The sequence below is a fragment of the Candoia aspera genome, chromosome 15, assembly GCF_035149785.1.
Source record: "Candoia aspera isolate rCanAsp1 chromosome 15, rCanAsp1.hap2, whole genome shotgun sequence".
NCBI classification, from domain to species: domain Eukaryota; kingdom Metazoa; phylum Chordata; class Lepidosauria; order Squamata; family Boidae; genus Candoia; species Candoia aspera.
This window is the reverse complement of record NC_086167.1, coordinates 16075469-16098392: the sequence shown is the minus strand read 5'-3', so window position 1 is coordinate 16098392 and position 22924 is coordinate 16075469. Positions and strand designations below refer to the sequence as shown.

At 49.5% G+C, this 22924-nt stretch overlaps 2 protein-coding genes across 2 annotated transcripts in view; both read right to left on the bottom strand.

Moving 5' to 3' along the window:
- PTPN11 (protein tyrosine phosphatase non-receptor type 11) overlaps positions 1-22924 on the bottom strand; it is a 229606-nt gene that overhangs the window by 112854 nt on the left and 93828 nt on the right. The gene's annotated exons all lie outside the window — the stretch shown is intronic.
- WSCD2 (WSC domain containing 2) lies at positions 1873-18688 on the bottom strand. The gene is made up of 8 exons (XM_063315516.1): positions 18035-18688; positions 10548-10662; positions 9155-9339; positions 7606-7727; positions 6951-7125; positions 5909-6073; positions 4251-4451; positions 1873-2530 (listed from the first exon to the last, which is right to left on the bottom strand). The coding sequence occupies exons 1-8, from the start codon at positions 18447-18449 to the stop codon at positions 2178-2180; spliced, it is 1731 nt and encodes a 576-aa protein (XP_063171586.1). The 5' UTR covers positions 18450-18688; the 3' UTR covers positions 1873-2177.

Genomic DNA, 22924 nt, shown 5'->3' with positions numbered 1-22924 from the left:
GATTTGTTGCCCCAGCATGGATTATTTAAACATTTCTCATACTTAACTATTTTTGCTCAGAATTATGTCCTGGATAGATGTAAGTGGCTGTAAAGAACCCAAGGAGGAAATGTAAAACACGAAACCATGCACAGATGGCAGTGCCCTCTTCCAGGAAAAGCAGTAGAGACAGACAGAGAGAGGCTATCTCAGCACAGGGGCAGTTATTCTGGGGGCCACCTTATTTGGAGTAAATTCCAGACCTGCAGGGCCCGAGGAAATCTACGTATCCATAACTGCTGGTCACCCCAAGCCGTGCATCTATGCAGTGATGGATGGCCATGAGAGAGGAGGCTGCAGGAGGCACTGCCTGTAGCTCGGTGACCAAACGCTTGCTTTGCACACAGCCGGTCCTCAGCAGCTCCATCAAAAAGGATCAAATAACAGATGTTGGGAAAACTCCCAGTTTGCTCCAGAGATCCTGAGTCTGGTACTTCCGCTGACCAGAGGAAGTAGATCACTAACAGAGTCTGTGGGTTTGGGCAAATGCCCATCATCTTGCCGTGGGACATGTGCCTTTACGTGACCTCTGAACTGAGGGTCGTGGGGTTAGCGACATGATTTTAAAAGAAGCTTCTGTGGGCAGTACTCCCTGCAGCCTGCACTGAATCTAGCTAAACCACAGCTCTTGACTTCCGATGCTCTCAGGTACCTATAAACCCACTGAGATTGGTCCTGTTTCAAAACCAATCTCCCTGCCTGGCATCTCTGCTTCACCCCTTCACATCTGAGCTTTCCCACAATGAAAATAGAAGTCATGCACACCCCTGTGTGAGCTGACTCTTTGCCCATCTAAGCTCCTCCTCTTCCCTGAAAGCGAAGGCCCAAGTCTTCTCTTTTGAAGGACCTTCCGAACTTCAAGCAAATGCCATCCCTGAACCTCTGCCTTGTTTTCTTAATCCTGAGGCTGCTAGAAGGATGCTACACAGATCAACCAGTTGTTCCTTATCTGTCCTTGGTGAGTGGAACTTCAACCAGAGATTATTTTTTTCCATGAGTTCAGAAGTCTCAGGGTGTTGCGAAATGCAATAGGGGGCACCCCAATGTGTGAACCCTCTCAACCCCTTGATGCCTGGAGGCTGAAGGTGTCAGTGGTAATTGACCCTTGCAAGTCACTCCTCCCCTCTCCCATGGTGGAAGAGATATCCTGCCTAGAAAGGTGGTGAAATGTTGAGCAGACAGGTTGGACCACAGCACTTCCTATCATGGCCATGGGATTATAAGGCTTGGTTAGGTATATATCACCCTGGAGAAGACGCTGATGCTGGGGAGAGTGGAGGGCAAAAGGAAGAGGGGCCGACCAAGGGCAAGGTGGATGGATGATATTCTAGAGGTGACGGACTCATCCCTGGGGGAGCTGGGGGTGTTGACGACCGACAGGAAGCTCTGGCGTGGGCTGGTCCATGAAGTCACGAAGAGTCGGAAGCGACTGAACGAATAAACAACAAAGGTATAAAATATCCCTGCAAGTAGAAAATTTGCTCCATGACAAGCAGATGGTGGGACTCAGGACTTTAATTCCTGAAAGGCTCCTTTTCATATTCATGGGATTTTTTTTAAATTCCCCCCACAACTATAAAAAAAATATATCAGCTTCTTCCAGTGCATCTCAATGTCACCCTATCATCTCAACACTGCTAAGCATTGGGCAGTTGGTCCGTCATGATCAGGCTTTGTGAGTATACCAGGTCCAAGGGTCCAGGATTCAAAAACAGAGGAATCCAGCAGGGCCAGCAGAACCAAGGAAGGCAACCAAACAGTGGGATTTTAACCAGGTTGCCTATTTCGAACTGGGTTCAAGAAGGCGACCAGCTAAAGAAGAGCAGTGATGTATCTAACTTGGGTGGGAAGGGGCACAAAACTTTGAAAAGCAGCAGCAGCAGCAAAGATTTCCCTTTGCAAGGCCTCCCCCAGTGGGCCTCCTTTTCTGGAGACAGGTTGACCAAAGCATCTTCAGCCAACCGCGATAGGTGGCCTCTCTGCTCATGCAAAAGGGTTCTTTAAAAGCAAGCACCAGCAGGAAGACTCCTCATACACACACCACTCACCGGATGGAAATAGCTACTGGCCGAGAGGAAGCCAATTTGCACCTCCTAAGGTGGATCATCTCCTCCACCCGGTTTCCCAACCGTTGCCCATCATCTGGGGTAATAGTCCTTTGGGACGCCAGTGAGGTTCCTGAGCTTCAGAGCCATGTCCACCGTTTTGATGTAGCCGTTGATCATTTTCTTCATCTCGGGAGTGTAAGGATCATACTCCAGTTTCCTCAGCCCTGATCGCTTGAAGTTGCCATCCTTCTGACCCTCGACGCACAACAGGCGGTCCTCGTGCACCGTGATGCCCAGGAGGCTGACCATCCTCTTGAGCTGGACGAAGAGGTCTCGCTTGAGGTCCTCAAAATGCACCACCAAGACCTTCTTGCCGTATTTCAACCAGTCAAGGGTGTGCGTCACCCACCATGGAGCATAATTCCTGACAAACTCCGGCCATTCTGGGTGAAGGAAGAAAAGATTTTATTGGCTAAACCCTTCCTGTGATCTTCAGGGTTTTTAGCAAGCAGTGGGCAACCCCTCCCCATTCTGGCTTCATTCAGTCTCTCCTTCTACCAATGGCAAGTCTGAGGTGGGTCTATTTCTACCTCAGTTTGCCCAGGAAAAGTGCGCATTTGAGGATACATTTTTATTTTGGTACACATGTTCCATCTATGCTTGCCACGTTCTGCAAATACAATGCATATTAGTGCATGCTTTGCCCTAACATCTTCATGCATCTTTTCTATATTTCTGTGGTACTTCCTCCCCTACTTCCCAGGTGGGTGGGGTCACCCCAGCAAGGTATTCCTGGTTCTACCACATCCAGCTCCAGAGACGGGGCTGACATAATAACCGTTCTGTGCAAGGAGGAAAAGGTTGCTTCACCCATTATCGCATCCACATCAGAAACCTTATACTGTATGTATCAAAAGTTCTGCACACATGGTTTTTGCTGATAATGTCATTTGCACACCTCCCTGATGGTTGTCAGATCCTGAGGTTTGTTAAACCTGCTTCCTTGCTTAAAAAAAAAGAGAATAAAACCCTTTTCAACATCCTGGAAGTTCCTTTCTAATTGTTCTCATTAAATGAGGTGGTAAAATGGATCATGAACTATAATTAATTGGCCAGGATTCTCTCTGGGACCTTAACAGGTCACTGCCTCCATAATACAGAAAGGGTTCTGACACCTACACTTTTGTTGTCTCACCTTTCCTGAGGAACAGCCACACTTGGTTGCTGCCCCACCTCACAGCTCTGATTAATTGTCTGGACTTTTATTTCCCCTCCCCCTGAGACGAAAGTTTTAAATAGCCTCTTTGTTTCATTAAACAGAAACAGGACAGCTCACCTTGCATAATCCTATCTCATAAAACTTTGCTGTGGAACCTTTCCTGAGCCCATCTTAAAATTAATGCCATGGAACAGAACACAGATTGTTTTTTTAAAAAGATCATGTCTCTTCCCCAGCAGTTCTTTCAGTTCTACACAACTGACTAATAATAACCATGAAGGTAGAAAGTTCGAGGTCAGAGGCAGTCATCCTGAGACCAAACAGGTCCGTGGCAATCGTAGAATGGTAGAATGGTAGAATTATAGACTCATAGACCCATAGACCCATAGACCCATAGACTCATAGACCCATAGACCCATAGACTCATAAACCCATAGACTCATGGACTCATAGACCCATAGACTCATAAGGTTGGAAGGGACCTTGGAGGTCTTCTATTCCAACCCCCTGCCTAAGGCTGGAATCCTCAGGCCATCTTGGACCAATGGTTGTCCAATCTTTTCTTCAAAACCTCCAGTGATGGAGCACCCACAACTTTGGGAGGCCAGCTGTTCCACTGCTTAAGGGTTCTCACAGTCTGGAAATTCCTCCATATTTCCAGGTTGGAAATAACACAAAGCTTGGACAGCCACCACCCCTTCCTCTGAGACATGACCCTCCCTCCGAGTGCACGGGTGGGAAGAAGCAGCGTAAGCCACACAGACGTAGGGCGAGGCTTATCGCGGGCAGTTGTGACTTTCCTAAAACCTGCAAGAAACCTAGCTTATCCAGAAGCAATGTCCCTGGATCTCAGCCCTGAGCCTTGATGCTCAAGGAACGTTGTGGGTGCTGCAGAAGACCCTACGCTGGAAGACCAGCCCCGCTGGGCAGACGGCCAGACCTACCCTTCCCCTTCCAGTGGGCATGAGAAGCAAAGCCGATGTGCCCCCCGTACTTCCGGTTGAATTCTGCCATGAGCGCTTTGTAGGGGTTGCGGACCAGGAGGATGGCGGAGTCAAACGCTTCGATCTCCTTCTGCCCGCTCTCGTGGGTCTTGATGCATATCGTCCGCCCGCTGCGCCAGTGATCCCGTTCGCCTTTGAACCCTTTTGGGGGGGGAAAGAAAGAGTGACGCATGAGCAACTGATAGGGGGGCCAGGGAGGGGGCAGAGAAAGAGAAAGCCCACAGAGAATTATTTAAAGCCTTTGCATTTCTGTTGGTCATGTTGATCAGCTGTTGACCGGAATCATTTAAAATAGCAATTAATTGGGAGGGAATCCCAAAATGAGATAAAGCTTGCAAGCTTTCAGGAAGCTCTCTCACTCCTTCTCCCAAAGCCCCTTTCGACATCCTGCTTGACTTTCCAGCAGGCAGTTCCTGGATTTCTTAAGTTAATCTTCCTTGTCCAAGCCCCAGATCCTTTTGAGGGATTCCGAGAAAGAGAGGCTGTGGGTGTGATTCAGCTCAGAGATAAGAAGCAGAGCTCACATCTGCCTGGCTCCACAGGAGTTAGAAATGAACCTCTTCCATGAGGTTTTTACCGGGTTTCCACCTGCATTAGAAATATAATACATTTCAGCCTGAAAATCTGACATGTCTTTCTTTGCAAAGATGGTTAATGCAGCCACTACAGAAGGCCCACTTTCCTCTGAGAACAACAGGAAGTTAAAGGAGGTCCAACATGGCCCAGATATTATTTCTACTTCCTAACTTCTTGTGCAGGTTAGCCTCGGGCCTTCATCTCTGCCTTCCCCTCTCACTAGTCAGCTGCTAACCAGGGCGACTGATGCTTTACAGTCACGGAGAGCAGGGCATCGTCTTCCCTGGCGGTATCCTTAAGCCTCAGCACATGCCTCCTTTCCCTGGTGAGATTATCAGAGGCTGATTGCTGTAATGGAGGGTTTTTTGCGGGATGCGAAGCTACGCTTGAAAATTTATTGGGCTTTCTCTAAGAAGTGGGCACTTGTTAACAGATTTGTCTTTTTTCTCCCACGGATCTTTTAAAACTATAATGAGATAGAACTTCCAAGGTATGGTCTCCAGGCAACTGCAAATTCCAGAAAAGGATCTGAAGCCGGCTTGACAATTTGAAAGAAACAGAGGGAGAGAGGAAGAGAGATGATAATCAAAAGCGATGGCTGGAGGAGGCGAGCTCCCCAAATTGTCTGGGCCGTGCAGAGTCTGAAACAAACAATGCGCTCAGAAGCTCTCGTCTTCCAGCTATGAACTTGACCTGCCTGGAGGTCTCCCAGCCAAGGTCAGATGCTAACGGGGCAGCCTAGGAAATGTTCCATCTGGTAGTTAGAGCAAAGGCAGAAGACCAGAAGCTGGGCAGAAAAGGTAACCCAGTAACACTATTCAGACAGCACAGAAAAGTCTCCATTTGCTGCCTGGACTCTCTGGATGGTCTTGCCCAATGGAAGCTGCTGATGTAGAGAGGGGCCAACTCACAGCTGAATGGGTTTTTCTGCCGAGTGCTTCTCAATGGCTCAGGGTAAATTCAGCCCCTCCCTGATCCACCCTCCCAACCCGTTTCAACTCCCCAGAAAGCCGCGCCGTCACCTTTATTATAAAGAGAGCCATCAAAATAATAACTCCCGGTATAAAACCCCGTGGCCAGTTCAATGAGATGCCGGGCCCACGTGTTGCCCGCTCCGGGAAAGCTGGCGAGGGCAGCCAGCTGTTTGGCCCGAGCCGTTAGGAATCTCCTATCCATACACCGGTTGTCTGTGAAACAGAGAACAAGAGAGAGTTCCTGAGGTCAGGAAGGAGGGGTTTCTGAAGGCGGCTTCTCAAACTCCATTTCTTCAAGGTGTGGTGAAAGGAGAGGGCGCTGCCACCCCCCTTTGCTCAGCCCGGACTCATTCTGGTGGCCGTGAGGACCCTGGATTGCCCCAGACTGACTGGCAGCGCTCCGGAGCAGAAGGTCCCGCAGCTCTTGCCTCTCCCGCTGGGCTTCCAGAACAGACACCCGGCTTTTGAAATGGCTTTGCAGGGAAGTTTGTTCGTTTGTCTGTTTGTTTGTATTTCAGATTTCTATCACCACCCATCTCCCCAAAAAGGAGGAGTCGGCTGGGTATTTGGATAGTCAGCTGGGATTTGACAACACTCCAGGATTTGTGCCTGAAGTCTTTTCCAGCTCTTGGGTGGTGGTGCCCTGTGCACCCTCCTTCTCCGCGCTCTCAGGCGAGAGAGAGAGATGGCCTCTCGCATCATGCCCTTCTACTGGTGCAGCGTTTCTCAACCTCGGCAACTTTAAGATGGGTGGACTTCAACTCCCAGAATTCCCCAGGCTGGGGAATTCTCAGAGTCGAGGTCCACACATCTTAAAGTTGCCACGGTTGAGAAACCTTGTTTGAGCGGGTCTGTGACTCCTCCACCCCAGCGCAGGGACTGTTCCTGTGGTTTTGCACATCAGTGACCACAGAGGCAGTATGCTCAGATGGGCCCCAAGTGGTGGTGGATGCAGTACACCCAGGACTCCAGGCCACCTTGGAGACAACCGTGATAGAACAGGGGACCATCCGGGCACACAGGAGGGGTTCGGCCGCTGAACACCCACAGCCCCCGGCCCTCCCCCCAGCACCCGCCCCTGCCCTGATACCTTGCACTTGGGTCTGGTAGACAATGAAATAGCCTGTGGTGCCGCAGCTCTCGAACTCCTCCCCGCTGCATTTCTGGGCACAAAGGTGCTCCCCTTCCCGTTCGTGCAAGGAGAAGAGGGTGGTCGGGAAGCCGCAGTGGCAGAAGGTGCCCGCCAGAGCTGCAAGAGGGCATTCCTGGGAGGGAGGGAGGGAGGGAGGGAGAAAGAGTTCCCTGCTAGGTGGGTGGGGAAATGCTTTGGGAATAGAGCTGGACGAAGGCCAGCTCCTGCCTGCCAAATTGGAGGGGTTGGTCCAGAGGTCCTGGCACTCTTCTGCAGGGCATGGGAAGGGAGGAAGGATGCTCAGCCCTTCTGAATCTGCCCTTTTTTGCCCTGCATGGCTCCCCTCTCCACCTGCAGAGCCCCTCAGCCAGCCCCTGCTTTCTGCAGGCCTCCCTGGTGCCCACCAGATAGGAGACGCTGCCACACCCAGAAGGGTCAGGTAGTGCCAGCTGTGGATGATCCGCAGCTGTGGCCAGGAGGGAGGCTACATTGGTGCTCAGGAAGAGTTGGGGAATATGGAAGTTGTAGTCCAGCACAGGGGGCTTTGGAGGGTGGAGAAAAGCGAGATCCCTCCACAAGGCTTTCAGGGAGAGGGCAGCGCCCTCCTCCTCACCTTTCCTGTGCATAGGTCAACGCATCGGTCCACAGACATGTTTTTCATGGGCCTGCTGGCCAGCAAAGCCAAGGAGATGTTCTCTGGCCGGCGGAAGCATCCGCGGTATATGGCACTGCCATCTGGAAAGAGAAGCAGAGCGAGGTTTGTTCTCTGGGAACGGCTGGGACTTACAGACTGCAGACAGGTACATGATGCTCCCTCCTCCTATTTTCCCCACCGCAACAGCCCTGCGAGGTGGGATGGGCTGAGAGTGACTGGCCCCCAGCTGGCTTTTGGGCCCAAGGGAGGACTAACCTCACCGTCTCCCTGTTTCTAGTCCAGCACCTTCACCTCTGCCCCAAACCGGCTCCGATTTTTGTGGCCACAGTGTTCCTTCTGCTATTAACTATTAACAGGACGAAAAACAATTCCATTCCGGCGTTTGGCCCCATTGCTCTAATGTATCCTAGCACCATAAATCCGGAAGCCCGGGGGAAAACCTCAGGGCTGTCATTTTGAAAAATCCAACCTGTCACGAACATCTACAGGCGTTTTCACAAACTGCTACTACCGCTATGGTTTCCTGGGTCTGGTGCCAAACCTCAGCTCCGTTGATTAATGTATTTGCGACCACACGGGCTCTCGCCGTCTCTCCGAAGGAGACATTTGATGCTATGTAGGGAACTGGCACAAATTGAAAGGAAAGCCAGATTTTTGAAAAGCTCTCAAGTTCTTTTTGCCCTGTGTTTGAAGGTCTTTCTTTTTGTATCTGCATTGTTCCCGTTGCTTTAACAAAGACATCCATACAACTTTTTAAAGTCTGTATAAAAAACCAAACCATTTCCCCCAGTGACAGAAGTGGTAACCAATCACAGGGGCAGCTTCAGGAGGTGGTGGTCAAAAAAGTCAAGATGGAGGCTGCAGGGCCCCCCCCCTGCTTTTTCCACGTGAATTGTGACTTAAATGAAAAGAGCTGGGGTTTTAACCACAGTGTCACGGTGGCCATCTTGACTTTTTTGACTGCCCCTGCAGACGTCCCTGTGAGACTGGATTTGCTAGATACCTTTTCTTCCCAGCCTAGCCTATGAGACTCCCATCCGAGCCCCAACCAGGCCTGACCCAGCTTAGCTTCTGAGCCCAGGGCTTCGACACCTTCCCCGCATCTCGACCAGCCTCTCTGGCCGCTCCTGTCTCAGCTGGTCGTGGGGATTCATGCCTGCTTCCCATCGTCCTCTGTCCTGGGCTGCTACCTCAGGGCCAGGCTGGCTTCCCCCCTCCCCAAGTAGAGCGCTCACCTGCTTGGCTGGGTGCCGCCCTCTGCCTTTGGCATTTCAGTGCCTGCTGCTGAGCCTCTCAGCCCAGCCTCTTCATGGCTAAAGCCAGGAGAACTGGGACCCGTGCAGAATCAGAGGCCAGGGACAGGAAGAGATCAAAAGCCACCGCAGACCCACTAAGGACGCTCGGGGCAAAGACCCTTTCTCCTTCTGCCCACTCCCCGATTAACCGACCCGTTCGATGGGAAGGAGGGCTGTGTGCCAATGCCCTCAGAGGAGGAGATCCTACTCACACCTCCTGGTGGACTCCTGTGCCAACTCCAAGCGGTAGACGGAAAGCCGGTTTACGCCTCCACAAAGTCTGTTTTTCTCCCCTTTGCACTCCATGTTGCACTCGGCGTCGCTGACATTCACGGCCAGGATCTTGTGTCCACAGTAGCATTCTGCCCCGAACTCCAGCCCAGCGTAGAGGTAGCCCCTGCCGCACAGGGAAGGCCCCGTGAACGTGGGAATCATCCTGACGCAGAGACTGGGCATCCCTCCCGAGAGCAACTGTGCGCAGCAACCAAAGTCCTGAATGACGTGCGTCGGCCGTGCCACCATCACCCATTAACCAGGTTAGCTGGACCATAAACAGACTTGGGCTTAAGTTGAAGAATTCTTCAAGCAAGGATTCGGTTCTGATTTATGGCAGGAGCAATGGACAAACACAGGATGGTTTTCTGGGCAATGGTCCCACCTACTCTCAGCTTTAACTATATTTTATTGTTGGCCACCCTGACCATTAGCTTTATGAGGAATAAATTCAACAAGTAGAGAAATAAAGTGAGGTTGGATCTATACTGTTCTCTTGAGCTGACCGGTGAGGGAAATGCAATTTGGTGTCTTTGCCAAAGGTTACTCCTGATAACAAGATTTACTTTTCCTTTTTCCTCCCTCCGACTCTGAATTGCCCCCAATCCCTCTAATTAAAAAAAAGTCTCCCAAATTCCCTCAATTAAGCACAATTCGGCTCCAATCATTTTGCATCATGGCTGTGCGGCCCTCTCCCTCACTTCCCCCTCCCCGGCCATTAAATGCAACATAACCCAGCAGGCATCAAAAGATCCCCCTTCCAATCTTTGTATAAGGGGTGGGCTGTTCAGGGCAGATCAGCGCCTGCCTTTCCTGGGAGCTCTCCCTGGTCCTGAAGTGTCTGGCAGGAGTCCAGCCTTGCGTAGGCCCTTGTGCAAGAACTTGGCCTGGCTGGTAGAAGATAGGGGGTCTCATCCTGTGCCCACAGAGGATCCCTCCCAAGGCCCCTTCCGTTCTCAACAAGGCTACACATTTGCCAATCAGCCCATCTCCTTTATTTCTGTAAAAGGAAAATGCCAGGGGAATTTGGGGTTGGGCCTGTCAGCTAATGCTTCCGCAATGAACTAGTTTTCTGTGGATCCCCCCAGCTGTGAAACTCAGAAGGTATCGCTTGAGCTTCTCAGAGTCTGCCTCATTCGGAGGGTCATTTCCATCGCAAATGAGGTCTCATCAAGTGAGAAAAATTGGGTCTTTCAAAACTGTTGGGCTCAGGGCTGGGAGAGAGGAAGAGAAACAGTCCCAGGGAGAACGTTAAACTGCCAGTACTGGCAGGGGACAAATACACATGATGCCTTGGAGGTAACGAAGTCCCACTGTTGTGGGCCACCCTACCGTTCGGCGCAGTTGTCCTGGCAACGGAACAATGTCATTTTTTTGTAGTCAAAGAAGGACACTCCACGGAGGGCTCTCTGGTGGGTGTTGTCTACATAACAGCCGATGTATTTTGCTGGTGAAAGGAGAAGAATTGTTAACACCCCCCATTTGGAAAGAAGATGCTGCTTCAAGAGAGATACAGACATACTCCAGATCTTGGCCCACGGGGTCACGGGGACGACTGGGCTAAAGGACTCTACAGAGTGACAGTCCTCAGCACCAACCTGGCCTGGGGAGACTTCACACACTATTTCTCAGATGTCTGCATTTCCCCCTTTTTTTAAAAAAAAAATTATTGTAAGGCCTGCGGGGAAGAACGCCTCTGATGTCACGTACAACCTGCCCGCCAGGTGGCAGACCCCTTCAAAAGGCAAGAGGAGAGGTGGATTGCAGTCCTTCTGAACTGCTAACTTTGCGGGGGGGGGGGGGGGGAGGTGTTGCATGTCTTCTGTTTTTTTCTGAGAGCTTTGCTTCCTGGCGTCTAAAAGACCTTTTGCTCCTCTCTTCCGCCTGCGTGAAGAAGAGATGGCAGGTGGCAGCGCCCTGGGCAGAGAGGGCCTCCCCCGTGGCTTCAGTGTTCTGGGAAAGGCCGCCTTGGCCCAAGCCATGGGGAAGGTCCAGCAGGGCGTCTGCAGTGGCTGCGCACTCACAGAGGGGGAGGCAGCAAATGAGAAGCCGCAGACGCAGCGGTCAGCAAATACCGAGCACAGAGAACGCTCCCAGCCCCACCACGTGCCTCACGGTCCCTTTACGGAGCTTGCTGCTTTGCCACACAGACCTCCCTCTTCCTCCCATCATCTTCCTCCCTCCTCGCCGTGCAAAAATCCCACCCAGAAAGCTGATGTACGTAGCAGGAGCTCTAACTACAGCACAGCCTCCCTGGCCCCTCTCATCCGCCCCACCCCCTGCCCAAATCTGCACTCCCTGTCCAGGGAACCATCCATCAGAGTGACAGGCTGGCTTCGGCAGTGCGAGATGTGAATTCAGAGCACGCTCCCCTGCATACCAATGGCTTGCTTGATTTACAACAGTCAGGCTTGGTGCAAGAAAACCTGTTGGGTGTTCCTTGCACGGCAAGGGAAAAATGGACTTGCACTGCCAGCTGTCCTTCCGCCTTCAGTTTGCCCCAGAAAGCCCCACCCAGCTGGGAGAAGCGTTGGCTCAGCCCCAAAGCCTTCAGCTCTGCTCTTTTCAAAGCCAGTCTCGAATCTGAAATGAGACGAATGCCCAATGTTTGTCCAAGCGATTTGTCCAGGCTGGACCGATGTGCTGAACTACCATTCCCATCACCCCCAGCCCGCATGGTCATTGCACAGCCGGCTGATGATTTGTGTTCATTTCCCTCCTAGGCTTTTCAATGTGCTAATAAGGTAAACTCGTGGGGGGGGGGCAGGGGGATCGGCACTTTATTAAAAAAGGTAATGTCCAGTGACCCTGGGAACTTAGTGGCAAAATGGTGACATCTGGGGCAGGGGGGCTGAAATTTCCTATCCTTTTGTGTTAGCTTTTGGGAGGAATTAAAGTTTTCTAGTGTATTTATTGTTATTTATTTATTTCTCCTTCAGCAAAGGATCGTTACCTTGTCGTGGTGCTGGAGCTTGAGCACCTCAATGATGCCATGAGCTAAACCGTGAAGGGCCACCCAAGACGGGAAGGTCATGACAGAGAGGTCAAACTAAATGCGATCCCTGGGGAAGGTAATGGCAACCCACCCCAGTATTCTTGCCATGAAAACTAAATGGATCAGTACAACCAGAGATATGTCAGCATACCATCGGAAGATGAGACCCCCAGGTCGGAAGGTGGTCAAAATGCTACTGGGGAGGAACAGAGGATGAGCTCAACTAGCCCCAGACGTGATGACGCAGCTAGCTCAAAGCCGAAAGGACGGCTAGCGGCCGACGGTGCTGGTGGTGAACGGCGAATCCAATGTTCTAAGGATCAACACACCATTGGAAGCTGGAATGTAAGATCTATGAGCCAGGGCAAATTGGATGTGGTTATTGGTGAGATGTCAAGATTAAAGATAGACATTTTGGGCATCAGTGAACTGAAATGGACTGGAATGGGCCACTTCACATCAAATGACCATCAGATCTACTACTGTGGACAAGAGGACCACAGAAGAAATGGAGTAGCCTTCATAATTAATAGTAAAGTGGCTAAAGCAGTGCTTGGATACAATCCAAAAAACGACAGAATGATCTCAATTCAAATTCAGGGCAAGCCATCTAACATCACAGTGATCCAAATATACGCCCCAACCACAAATGCTGAAGAAGCTGAAGTAGAGCAGTTCTATGAGGATCTGCAGCACCTACTGGACAACACACCTAAAAGAGATGTTATTTTCATCACAGGAGACTGGAATGCTAAGGTGGGCAGTCAAATGACACCTGGAATTACAGGTAAGTATGGCCTGGGAGAACAAAACAAAGCAGGACATAGGCTGATAGAATTTTGCCAAGACAATTCACTCTGCATAACAAACACTCTCTTCCAACAACCTAAGAGACGGCTTTATACATGGACTTCACCAGATGGACAACACCGAAATCAGATTGACTACATCCTTTGCAGCCAAAGGTGGCGGACATCTGTACAGTCGGTAAAAACAAGACCTGGAGCTGACTGTAGTTCAGATCACGAACTTCTTCTTGCACAATTTAGGATCAGACTAAAGAGATTAGGGAAGACCCACAGATCAGCTAGATATGAGCTCACTAATATCCCTAAGGAATATGCAGTGGAGGTGAAGAATAGATTTAAGGGACTGGACTTAGTAGATAGGGTCCCGGAAGAACTCTGGACAGAAGTTCGCAGCATTGTTCAGGAGGCGGCAACAAAATACATCCCAAAGAAAGAGAAAACCAAGAAGGCAAAATGGCTGTCTGCTGAGACACTAGAAGTAGCCCAAGAAAGAAGGAAAGCAAAAGGCAACAGTGATAGGGGGAGATATGCCCAATTAAATGCAAAATTCCAGAGGTTAGCCAGAAGAGATCAGGAATTATTTTTAAACAAGCAATGCGCGGAAGTGGAAGAAGACAATAGAATAGGAAGGACAAGAGACCTCTTCCAGAAAATTAGAAACATCAGAGGTAAATTCCAGGCAAAAATGGGTATGATCAAAAACAAAGATGGCAAGGACCTAACAGAAGAAGAAGAGATCAAGAAAAGGTGGCAAGAATATACAGAAGACCTGTATAGGAAGGATAACAATATCGGGGATAGCTTTGACGGTGTGGTCAGTGAGCTGGAGCCAGACATCCTGAAGAGTGAGGTTGAGTGGGCCTTAAGAAGCATTGCTAATAACAAGGCAGCAGGAGACGACAGCATCCCAGCTGAACTGTTCAAAATCTTGCGAGAAGATGCTGTCAAGGTAATGCATGCTATATGCCAGCAAATTTGGAAAACACAAGAATGGCCATCAGATTGGAAAAAATCAACTTATATCCCCATACCAAAAAAGGGGAACACTAAAGAATGTTCAAACTATCAAACAGTGGCACTCATTTCACATGCCAGTAAGGTAATGCTCAAGATCCTGCAAGGTAGACTTCAGCAGTTCATGGAGCGAAAATTGCCAGATGTACAAGCTGGCTTCAGAAAAGGCAGAGGAACTAGAGACCAAATTGCCAATATCCGCTGGATAATGGAAAAAGCCAGGGAGTTTCAGAAAAACATCTATTTCTGTTTTATTGACTATTCTAAAGCCTTTGACTGTGTGGACCATAACAAATTGTGGCAAGTTCTTAGCGGTATGGGGATACCAAGTCATCTTGTATGCCTCCTGAAGAATCTGTATAACGACCAAGTAGCAACAGTAAGAACAGACCACGGAACAACGGACTGGTTTAAGATTGGGAAAGGAGTACGGCAGGGCTGTATACTCTCACCCTACCTATTCAACTTGTACGCAGAACACATCATGCTGGGCTTGAGGAATCCAAGGCTGGAGTTAAAATCTCTGGAAGAAACATTAACAATCTCAGATATGCAGATGATACCACTTTGATGGCTGAAAGTGAAGAGGAACTGAGGAGCCTTATGATGAAGGTGAAAGAAGAAAGTGCAAAAGCTGGCTTGCAGCTAAACCTCAAAAAAACCAAGATTATGGCAACCAGCTTGATTGATAACTGGCAAATAGAGGGAGAAAATGTAGAAGCAGTGAAAGACTTTGTATTCCTAGGTGCAAAGATTACTGCAGATGCTGACTGCAGTCAGGAAATCAGAAGACGCTTAATCCTTGGGAGAAGAGCAATGACAAATCTCGATAAAATAGTTAAGAGCAGAGACATCACACTGACAACAAAGGCCCGCATAGTTAAAGCAATGGTGTTCCCCATAGTAACATGTGGCTGCGAGAGCTGGACCATAAGGAAGGCTGAGAGAAGGAAGATCGATGCTTTGGAACTGTGGTGTTGGAGGAAAACTCTGAGAGTGCCTTGGACTGCAAGAAGATCAAACCAGTCCATCCTCCAGGAAATAAAGCCAGACTGCTCACTTGAGGGAATGATATTAAAGGCAAAACTGAAGTACTTTGGCCACATCATGAGAAGACAGGACACCCTGGAGAAGATGCTGATGCTGGGGAGAGTGGAGGGCAAAAGGAAGAGGGGCCGAGTGGAGGGCAAGGTGGATGGATGATATTCTAGAGGGGACGGACTCGTCCCTGGGGGAGCTGGGGGTGTTGACGACTGACAGGAAGCTCTGGCGTGGGCTGGTCCATGAAGTCACGAAGAGTCGGAAGCGACTAAACGAATAAACAACAAAATTTATTTCTCATATTTCTACACTGCCCATCTTGCGAGTGACTCCCGAGCGAACAAAGTATATTGCTTTGACCCCCACATACTCCAAATCTTGTCACTAAATTTAGAGGGGTGCAATGTAGGAAGTTTGGAGGGGACAAAAAAGGGGCTGGGGAATTGACTGGCAAATCCTTTCGGTTTCAGACTGCTGTGGGTCTTCCTGGGGGATATCCACAAACACCCCCCTCCTCCCCACAGGACTTTCAAAGGGTTGGTCTGCTCAGGCTACCCTAGAACCCCTTGCCCTGATCCAGATGGGGCTCCCTTGCCAACAAAAGGGGTGTCAGGGCAGAATGGGAGTGGGGCGAATGGAGGCCGCATCTGTTCTTGCACCCCTATGGAGCATCTGCAAAGGGAAGGGGGGATCATGTCCATGACAGATGCCACCTGTTTGCCCCGATGATTTCCCTGACAGCCAGAATGGAGAGCCATCCTACTTGAAGTTAATTGCTGCAGATCCCCTGCATATGGCTGGGCCTGCCAAGGAATCTGTATGTCGGTGGCAATCGGATCTCCCTTGCCATCTGGTAGGAATTCTCAGAATGTCAGTTCAAATTAAATTAATGAGCATGGCTGAACGTGTCTCCAGAATGAGCCCACCGCCTCGCTGCTATCCTCTGAGCAACCCAGCCAAGGCCAAAACCGCCCAGGAACAGGAAATCCAGGGGCTTCTTTCAGGAAAACGCCAAGGCCAAATGACTTTGGGCCAGGAAGCTGCTGTGCAGGATGAACGACCAGCCCAGGCCGAGTTCCTGCAGTCTATTGGCGCTGGCTGAAAATCCTCAGACTGGAGGCCCCCCAGCATACCACTTCTGTGGAATGGATGTCCCAGCACAACTGGAGGACAGCAGCTGGGGGAAGGCAGCGCCAGGTAATACTGAGTAGTGGAGCCACAGGTGGAGAAGACATCAAGCATCTTCCTATAGGCAGGTCAGGAATGATGTTCCTTGGGATCTCCAGATGCCTTCCTGAACCCAGAGCAGGCGGTCCTGGGCTTGAAATTACGAACTGATCTTTAAATCAGTGTTCTCAACCTTGGCAGCTTGAAGATGTGTGGACTTCGGTTCCCAGAATTCTGGGAGTTGGTCCACACATCTTCAAGCTGCCAAGGTTGAGAACACTGATTTAAAGAGTCAAATACAATATGAATGTGGAGAGAGGGAGGAAGGGATTCCGCTATTTCACTCCCAAAATCAGCAGCCTGCCAGGCAGAGGAAATGAGGCCTTCAGGGTGCTAGGCATCCTGCAGCCAGTCATGGAACTCCCCAGCTACAGATGCCCCCCAACAGGCAAAGTGAAAGGGAAGCTGTGATTATAGCTCGGCTTGTGGATCTGGAAAGCATCCATACTGGGCCAGTTCAGCCATGTATCCACCTTTCTGAATAGCTTTATGGAACATCAGAATCCCCACCCTTCTTCCTGTACCTTTTTGGAGAGGAAGAAATGTTTTTTCTCAGCCTCGATTTTTCCTTATTTACTACATTTCTGGATGAGGGGGAGGGAATGCAGTGATTTACTCTTCCCCACCCAATTTCTAACAATACACTGTCTTAGCGAAGCCATACAAAGTGTATTTTTCTCTCTCCTGGAAGTGAAGGTATGTTCTTTGAAGTATATTAAAAAAAAGAAAGATGAATCATTTAGAAGGATTACTTCTACCTGCTGGCTGCAATCTTAGGAGGCTCCTCTGGGAATAGATGAGGTATCGAGACAATGAAAATGTCCAAATGTTGTTCCCATCTTTAAAAAACAGGTCGAGAGGGGCAGTCTGCAAATCAATCTGATTTCAATAGCAGGTAAAATTAAGGAAGAGATTATTAAGCAGCCATTCAATGGGCAGTAAGAAAATAATTCCTTTATGCTTGGCAGCAGCAGATAATCAGGAATAAGGGACGGCTAGCTTATCTTTTTTTCCCGCCCAGTAAAATCACCCAGCTGATAGATAAGGGGAACATCATGTACTTGTATAACTTGATTCAAAAATCTGACATGGCCGCCAATGAAACCTTCTAGTCAAGAGGTTAGAAGATTTCAACTATTAGGTGGATGGGTAACAGGTTGAGCTGCCCTAGGGGAACTTCTGGAGCAAATTGAGAGCTTTTCAGAATAGGTGGCAAAAAGATAAATTCCGCAAGCTTATCACCTAGGGAGTTCAGTGTTTTGATACATGTGGGGTAACAATTTAAAGGGAATGCTGTTAAAATCATAAACGACACAAAGCTTGGGAGGCCAATCAGCAAGATTCAGAAACATGTTGGGAGGTTGAAACTGGGCACAAACTGCCCCAGGATGGAAATTGGTGAAATAAATGAAAAAGTATTGAAACAATGTGCAAAAATCAAAAGACACAAGGAAAGGATGAGTAAGATTTGGCTTGGATCAATACAAGGGTTTAACCCAAACCAAAAATGAGCCAACAGTGTGATGTAGCAGCTAAAAAGATTAATGCAATTTTAAACTGTGTTAATAAAAGTCTGCCCCAAAACTAGGTGATTTTTGATCCAGCCCTTCAAACAAAGGCAACCACAGCTTCAGAGGAACTGGGGTAAAAATAAGATTCTGATTCCCATTCCCTGCATGTTATTCCCTATTTTTCTACACCAGATTCTATTTGCTTCCCAAAAGGAACGTTACCTCTATCTTCCTCTTTCTCGTGAATGTTCCTCCCCTTGAGCATGCGATTCCACGTCTCCCCATAATCACCACCTCTACCACCTCTGCTTCTCCCTGCTGCGTCCTTGGCAGGATTCTTGAACCAAGTGCCATATCTTCGGGCAAATGCCAGAGACTCTGGCATCACTTTAAATTCCCTGCCAAGCTGTAGCGTCCCCAAGAACTGGGCGTCCGTCCCTTCTGCAGCCTCATTGCTGGTCCGGGAAGCAGCCCCTGGGACTCTCGTCCCCCCGCTGAAGCCAGCGTGGAGGAACACCAAACTCCCAGCGGTCAGGTAAAGAGCAATTAAAGTGAAGAAACGGATAGGTTTCCGCCGAAAATACCTTTGGAATTTTAGCAAGAGCTTGGCCATACCAGTTTCATTACGAACTTTCATGGAGTCCAGATCGAGAACCGAGAAGAGGGACGGACCCCCACTTGGAAAATGCACTCTGAGCAGAGAACCAGAATCGGGGAGGCTCCCGGAGGGTCAACAGATCAGGCGCTACAGTTGGGGCCTCAATGCTGTTTTCCAAACAAATTGCCCCGGCTTGGACCCTCCTTCTTCCCAGGCATCGCTCCCACAGGCACATTAGCTTCAAAAAGAGATGATACCAGATTTGCTCTAAGAAACGGAGGGATTCTTGACACTTGAGACTATTTCTGTACTGCAACAGAATAGCCAAGAACTTCCAATGATGGAGATATCACTGGTGACGTGGTTAGAAAGTTGTTTCAAAGCTGATCAGATGCTGCTGCTTGTTTAAGCTGACCGGTCCACCTGCCTTGAAAGGACAGGACATTCAGCAAAAAAGTGGAGGGGCATCTGGAGACTTTTGAGGTGCGCCGTAATGTCCAGGAACGCAGCTGAACGCACTGCCATTCATTGCCACAGTATTGGAAGAAAATTTAACCTAGGAACCAATGAAAAATAAAATATTAAGACAGAAAGGCTTTTTATCTTTGGGCTAGGAACTAAAGGAGGTACCCAACTTCGTTTCAAATGACTCTTGTCTCTGGAGATCAGGAAGGGGGCACCTTTCCTATCATTTCCATTCCCTTTCCCAGTTTTTAGGAGAGTTAACATCTAATATCTAGTTAATGATCCAGGGGTGATTCCGAATTTGAGCAGGCGTTCCACACAAGCGCCCATCGCTGCAGCAGCCGGTCTCCGACCAAGGCTGCGAAAGAGGGCGAAACCTAAGACCATCCAGAGCGATGAAAGGACTACCACCTTCCCTCCAATTAGCTTTATGACATCACCACATGGACACCTCTGATTGGCTACTGGGGCCAGTTGCAGGAGTTTCTCTTGGTCTGGGGGGAACCCAGCTTCTCTTAAGCCGTGTTCCTCAGCCCCAGCCACTGGGAGACGCGTGCTGGCTGGGGGATCCTGGGAGTTGAAGTCCACGCATCTGAAAGTGGCTGAGGTTGAGAAACATGGCTCTAAAGGTGCTTCTTACATTTCAAGGGTCACTCCCAGCCAAGGGGGGCTTCCTTTGAGGTGTAGCAGCAGCTTCAGAAAGCAAGGGCTTGCAGGGAGAATGTTGCCCTCTCTCCACTGGGCTGCCCCCTCCTTGATCTCCACAGGCTTCCCCATGGCCACTGTGTGCCAAGCCAAGACGCCGGGCAATGCCATCCCAATGGCCTGTCACGCTTGTCCTGGCTCATCCTCCAGAGCGGCTAATGTGCACCTTCTGAGGGCCAGAGGTTTTCCCACCAACCAGCCTCTGATGAAGCCAAGCTCCCTGTTGCCATCTCACTGGGCTGCTGAAGGGGAGAGATGCCCTTTTTCCTGGCTGCAAAAGAAAGGCAGTGGGTGTTGCCAGTGAGCAGGTCCCTGGAACCTGCTTTTCTGGCCTTTGACCCCAGGCCCCAGAGCGCCTTCCCTTGTGGGGGGTAGCAGTGGAGAAGGCAGGACTTCCACAACCTCCAGTGGTCAACCAAGAAGAAACAGAATGGGGAGGTCTAGGAAGACCAGGCATGGCAGGGAGATGTCCTGAGTCTTCAGCGTGGATCTCTTCCAGCAGTCCATAGTGTTTAAATGACGGTAACTTCAGCTAAAAGAGATGACTAAAGAGGAGCGACCTGCGGTATCCAGAAGGGAACATCGTTCTGTTTACAGCAAGCAAGAGTTGATCCTTTTTCAGTGGAACATTAAATGTGGTTTTATTCTGTTCGTAAACATACAGGTAGTCTCGACTTACAACCACAACTGGGACCGGAACATCTGTCACTAAACAAGGCAGTCGTTAAGTGAGTCACACCCAATTTTACTACCCTTTTTGCCATGGTCATTAAGTGAATCCAGCTTCCCCCATTGACTTTGCTTGTTGGAAGCCAGCTGGGAAGGTCACAAACAGCGATCATGTGACCCTGGGATGCTGCAATGCTCATAAGTGTGAGGACCAGTCACAAGTCACTTTTTTCAGCGCCATTGTAACTTCGAACGGTCACTAAACAAATGGTTGCAAGTTGAGGACTACCTGTATACCATAGGCTGAGCCTATCACCTACCTGAAAGGGTTCTTCTTCTCATACAACAAGGTGGATGCTGTAAGAAGTCCGGCAGAGTGGCAAAATCTCATAACTAGGATAAAATGCTGGATATTGCTAGTTTTATTCAGTTTTAGAGATACTCCCTTGCACGTGGAGAAAAGAAAACCATGGCTGTGGCTGTGTTCCAGGTGCAACCTTTGCTCACAGAATTGAGTTAAAGTCTCCCTTGCAAGTGGGGAAAAGAAAGCCATGACAAAATCCAAAAATAATGAAGGAGGAAATAAATGGAGAACACTGAATGCCATTAGTTTAATGGACTCTAATGTTCCTACCATCTGTCTTGAGATGATTAAGTAAAAAATATCACTGGTGCAGACGGCATGGAGTATAAATAAATGTTTTAATTCTGCTTCCTTGTGTAATTATTCAAACACATCTTTGTCTCTGAAGTGTGAAGTTTATTGCCATCAACAGAGGGGGCCTTCCATGGTTCCAGGGAAGAGAGCGGCTTGAAAGAAAAGATTGAGGCCTTCAGATGAGTATTTTTTCCTACAACCTGGAGCCCTGGAGGACGTTGGCTCTGCTTTGCAATTCTCAGTATTCCCAGCTGGAAAAAACCCCTGCTGGCTGGGCCTTTTGAAATCATTGTTTGAACCCCCCTGGAGGGTGCCAAGCTGTGAAGGTGGGTCTATAGGAGATCCCCCCAGACAAGAATGAAACTTGAAAGCCTTGTTAGCACCTCACTCACTGTCAAGATCAAGGAGGTCTTTCAACAGCCCAATCCCCCTGAGCGATGCTGTCCGGTCTCCAGCAGTTGTGAGACAGGCGGGAATGTCTTGCAGGCCTTGGGAAAACAGAGGAGGAAACAGGGCCACTGCAGTAGAAATACCTCAGAGGGAAGTGAGAAAGCAATTCCGCCTTGATTACGCTTGGTATAAGTTGATCCGAAGAACGGCTCTGACAGGCTTTCGAGATTCCATTAGCTCGCCCGGCTGGCAGTAAAGAACGATCTTTCCAAAAGCCAAGTGGTTCTCGTTTCCTGAGATTGCCTCCTCGAAGAGCTTGACCCAGCTGCTCAGCAGGTTCAGCGGTCCTTGTTGCTGCATTTGTTGGAATTGTCCTGAACCTTGACTGTGGTGTTGGTGTTGTTTACTGCTGTTTTCAGCCTGGTTCTGCTTCTTTCTGCAGTGCCTCAAGTGGCCCGTGAGTGGAAGTGTGATTTAGAAATATGTCAAGCAATTCAACAGCTTTCTCCGCCTGCCGTGCCACCATAGAAGACGCAAGCACCAGCGGCGGGACGGCGGAAGCGCGGAATTCCTGCTCGTCTGGAAACTCAGCCACCATCTCTCCAGTCTCTGTGGGCCAGCAGCACGTTACATTCGTTCAGCCAGCGCTGAGCCCTTCCAGAATTCTGCAGCGGATCACCCTCTCCCCTTCTTTCAGCCTAGAAAGGTGCAGAAAAGGGAGCCAGGCATTCTTTGCTTTGAGGCATTAGTGCTGTTGATGAAATGCAGCCATAACTGGCTAGGGGCTTTTATGGTGCATGAAGGAGAAAGATAGAATTCTACAGGTAGTCCTCCACTTGCAACAACTGGGGCCGGAACTTCCATTGTTAAGCAAGGCGGTCGTTAAGTGAGTTGCACCCATTTTATGACCTTTTTGTCGCAGTCATTAAGCAAATCCAGCTTCCCCCATTGACTTTGCTTGTTGGAAGCCGGCTGGGAAGGTCGCAAATGGCGATCAAGTGACCCCGGGACGCTGCAACCGTCATAAATGCATGCCGGTTGCCAAGGGCCTGAATTTTGATCATGTGACTGCAGGGATGCTGTGATGGTTGTAAGTGCGAGGACCGGTTGCAAGACACTTTTTTCAGTGCCATCGTAACTTCGAACAGTCGCTAAATGAGTGGTCGTAAGTCGAGGACTACCTGTATATTCAATTCAGAGAATGCAAAGCTTCACAATGGAGGCCACAAGAAGCTTGAGAGTTTCTCGGGAAGTGCCTTAAAGTGGGGCCTGGAGGCCACCCTCCTCCGCCATCGCTCCCAGGCAGGTGCTGCAGGAGCTAACTCCAGAGCCGGCTGGCCCCCCGCCCAGCGCTTTTTCCATAAGAAGGCCAGGGCAAGCCAGATCCCAGCATTTGGGGCAGAGGGCAGTTCACGGCTGGAAGAACAGTGAAATCTTCTTTTGCCCTCTGTTCTTCTTGCTTCAGAAATAAAAGATGGGCTGGTCTTATAATCACAGCACAGCCAGCATTTATGCCAGCCTCTAAACGTGGATGTTGCCTCAGAACAGCTGAGAGGAAAGAGATAAAGAAAAATCCAAGATGCAGCACTGGACTGACTTTCTGGAAGTCCAAGGGACATTACCTGAG

Coding starts and splice junctions, on each gene's coding strand:
- WSCD2 (XM_063315516.1), bottom strand. CDS start 18,449: ATGAAAGTTCGTAATGAAACTGGTATGGCCAAGCTCTTGCTAAAATTC. Junction 7,728..9,154: donor ACAGGAGTCCACCAGGAGGT/GTGAGTAGGATC, acceptor TTCTCTTTCCAG/ATGGCAGTGCCATATACCGC. Junction 7,126..7,605: donor TTGACCTATGCACAGGAAAG/GTGAGGAGGAGG, acceptor CCTCCCTCCCAG/GAATGCCCTCTTGCAGCTCT.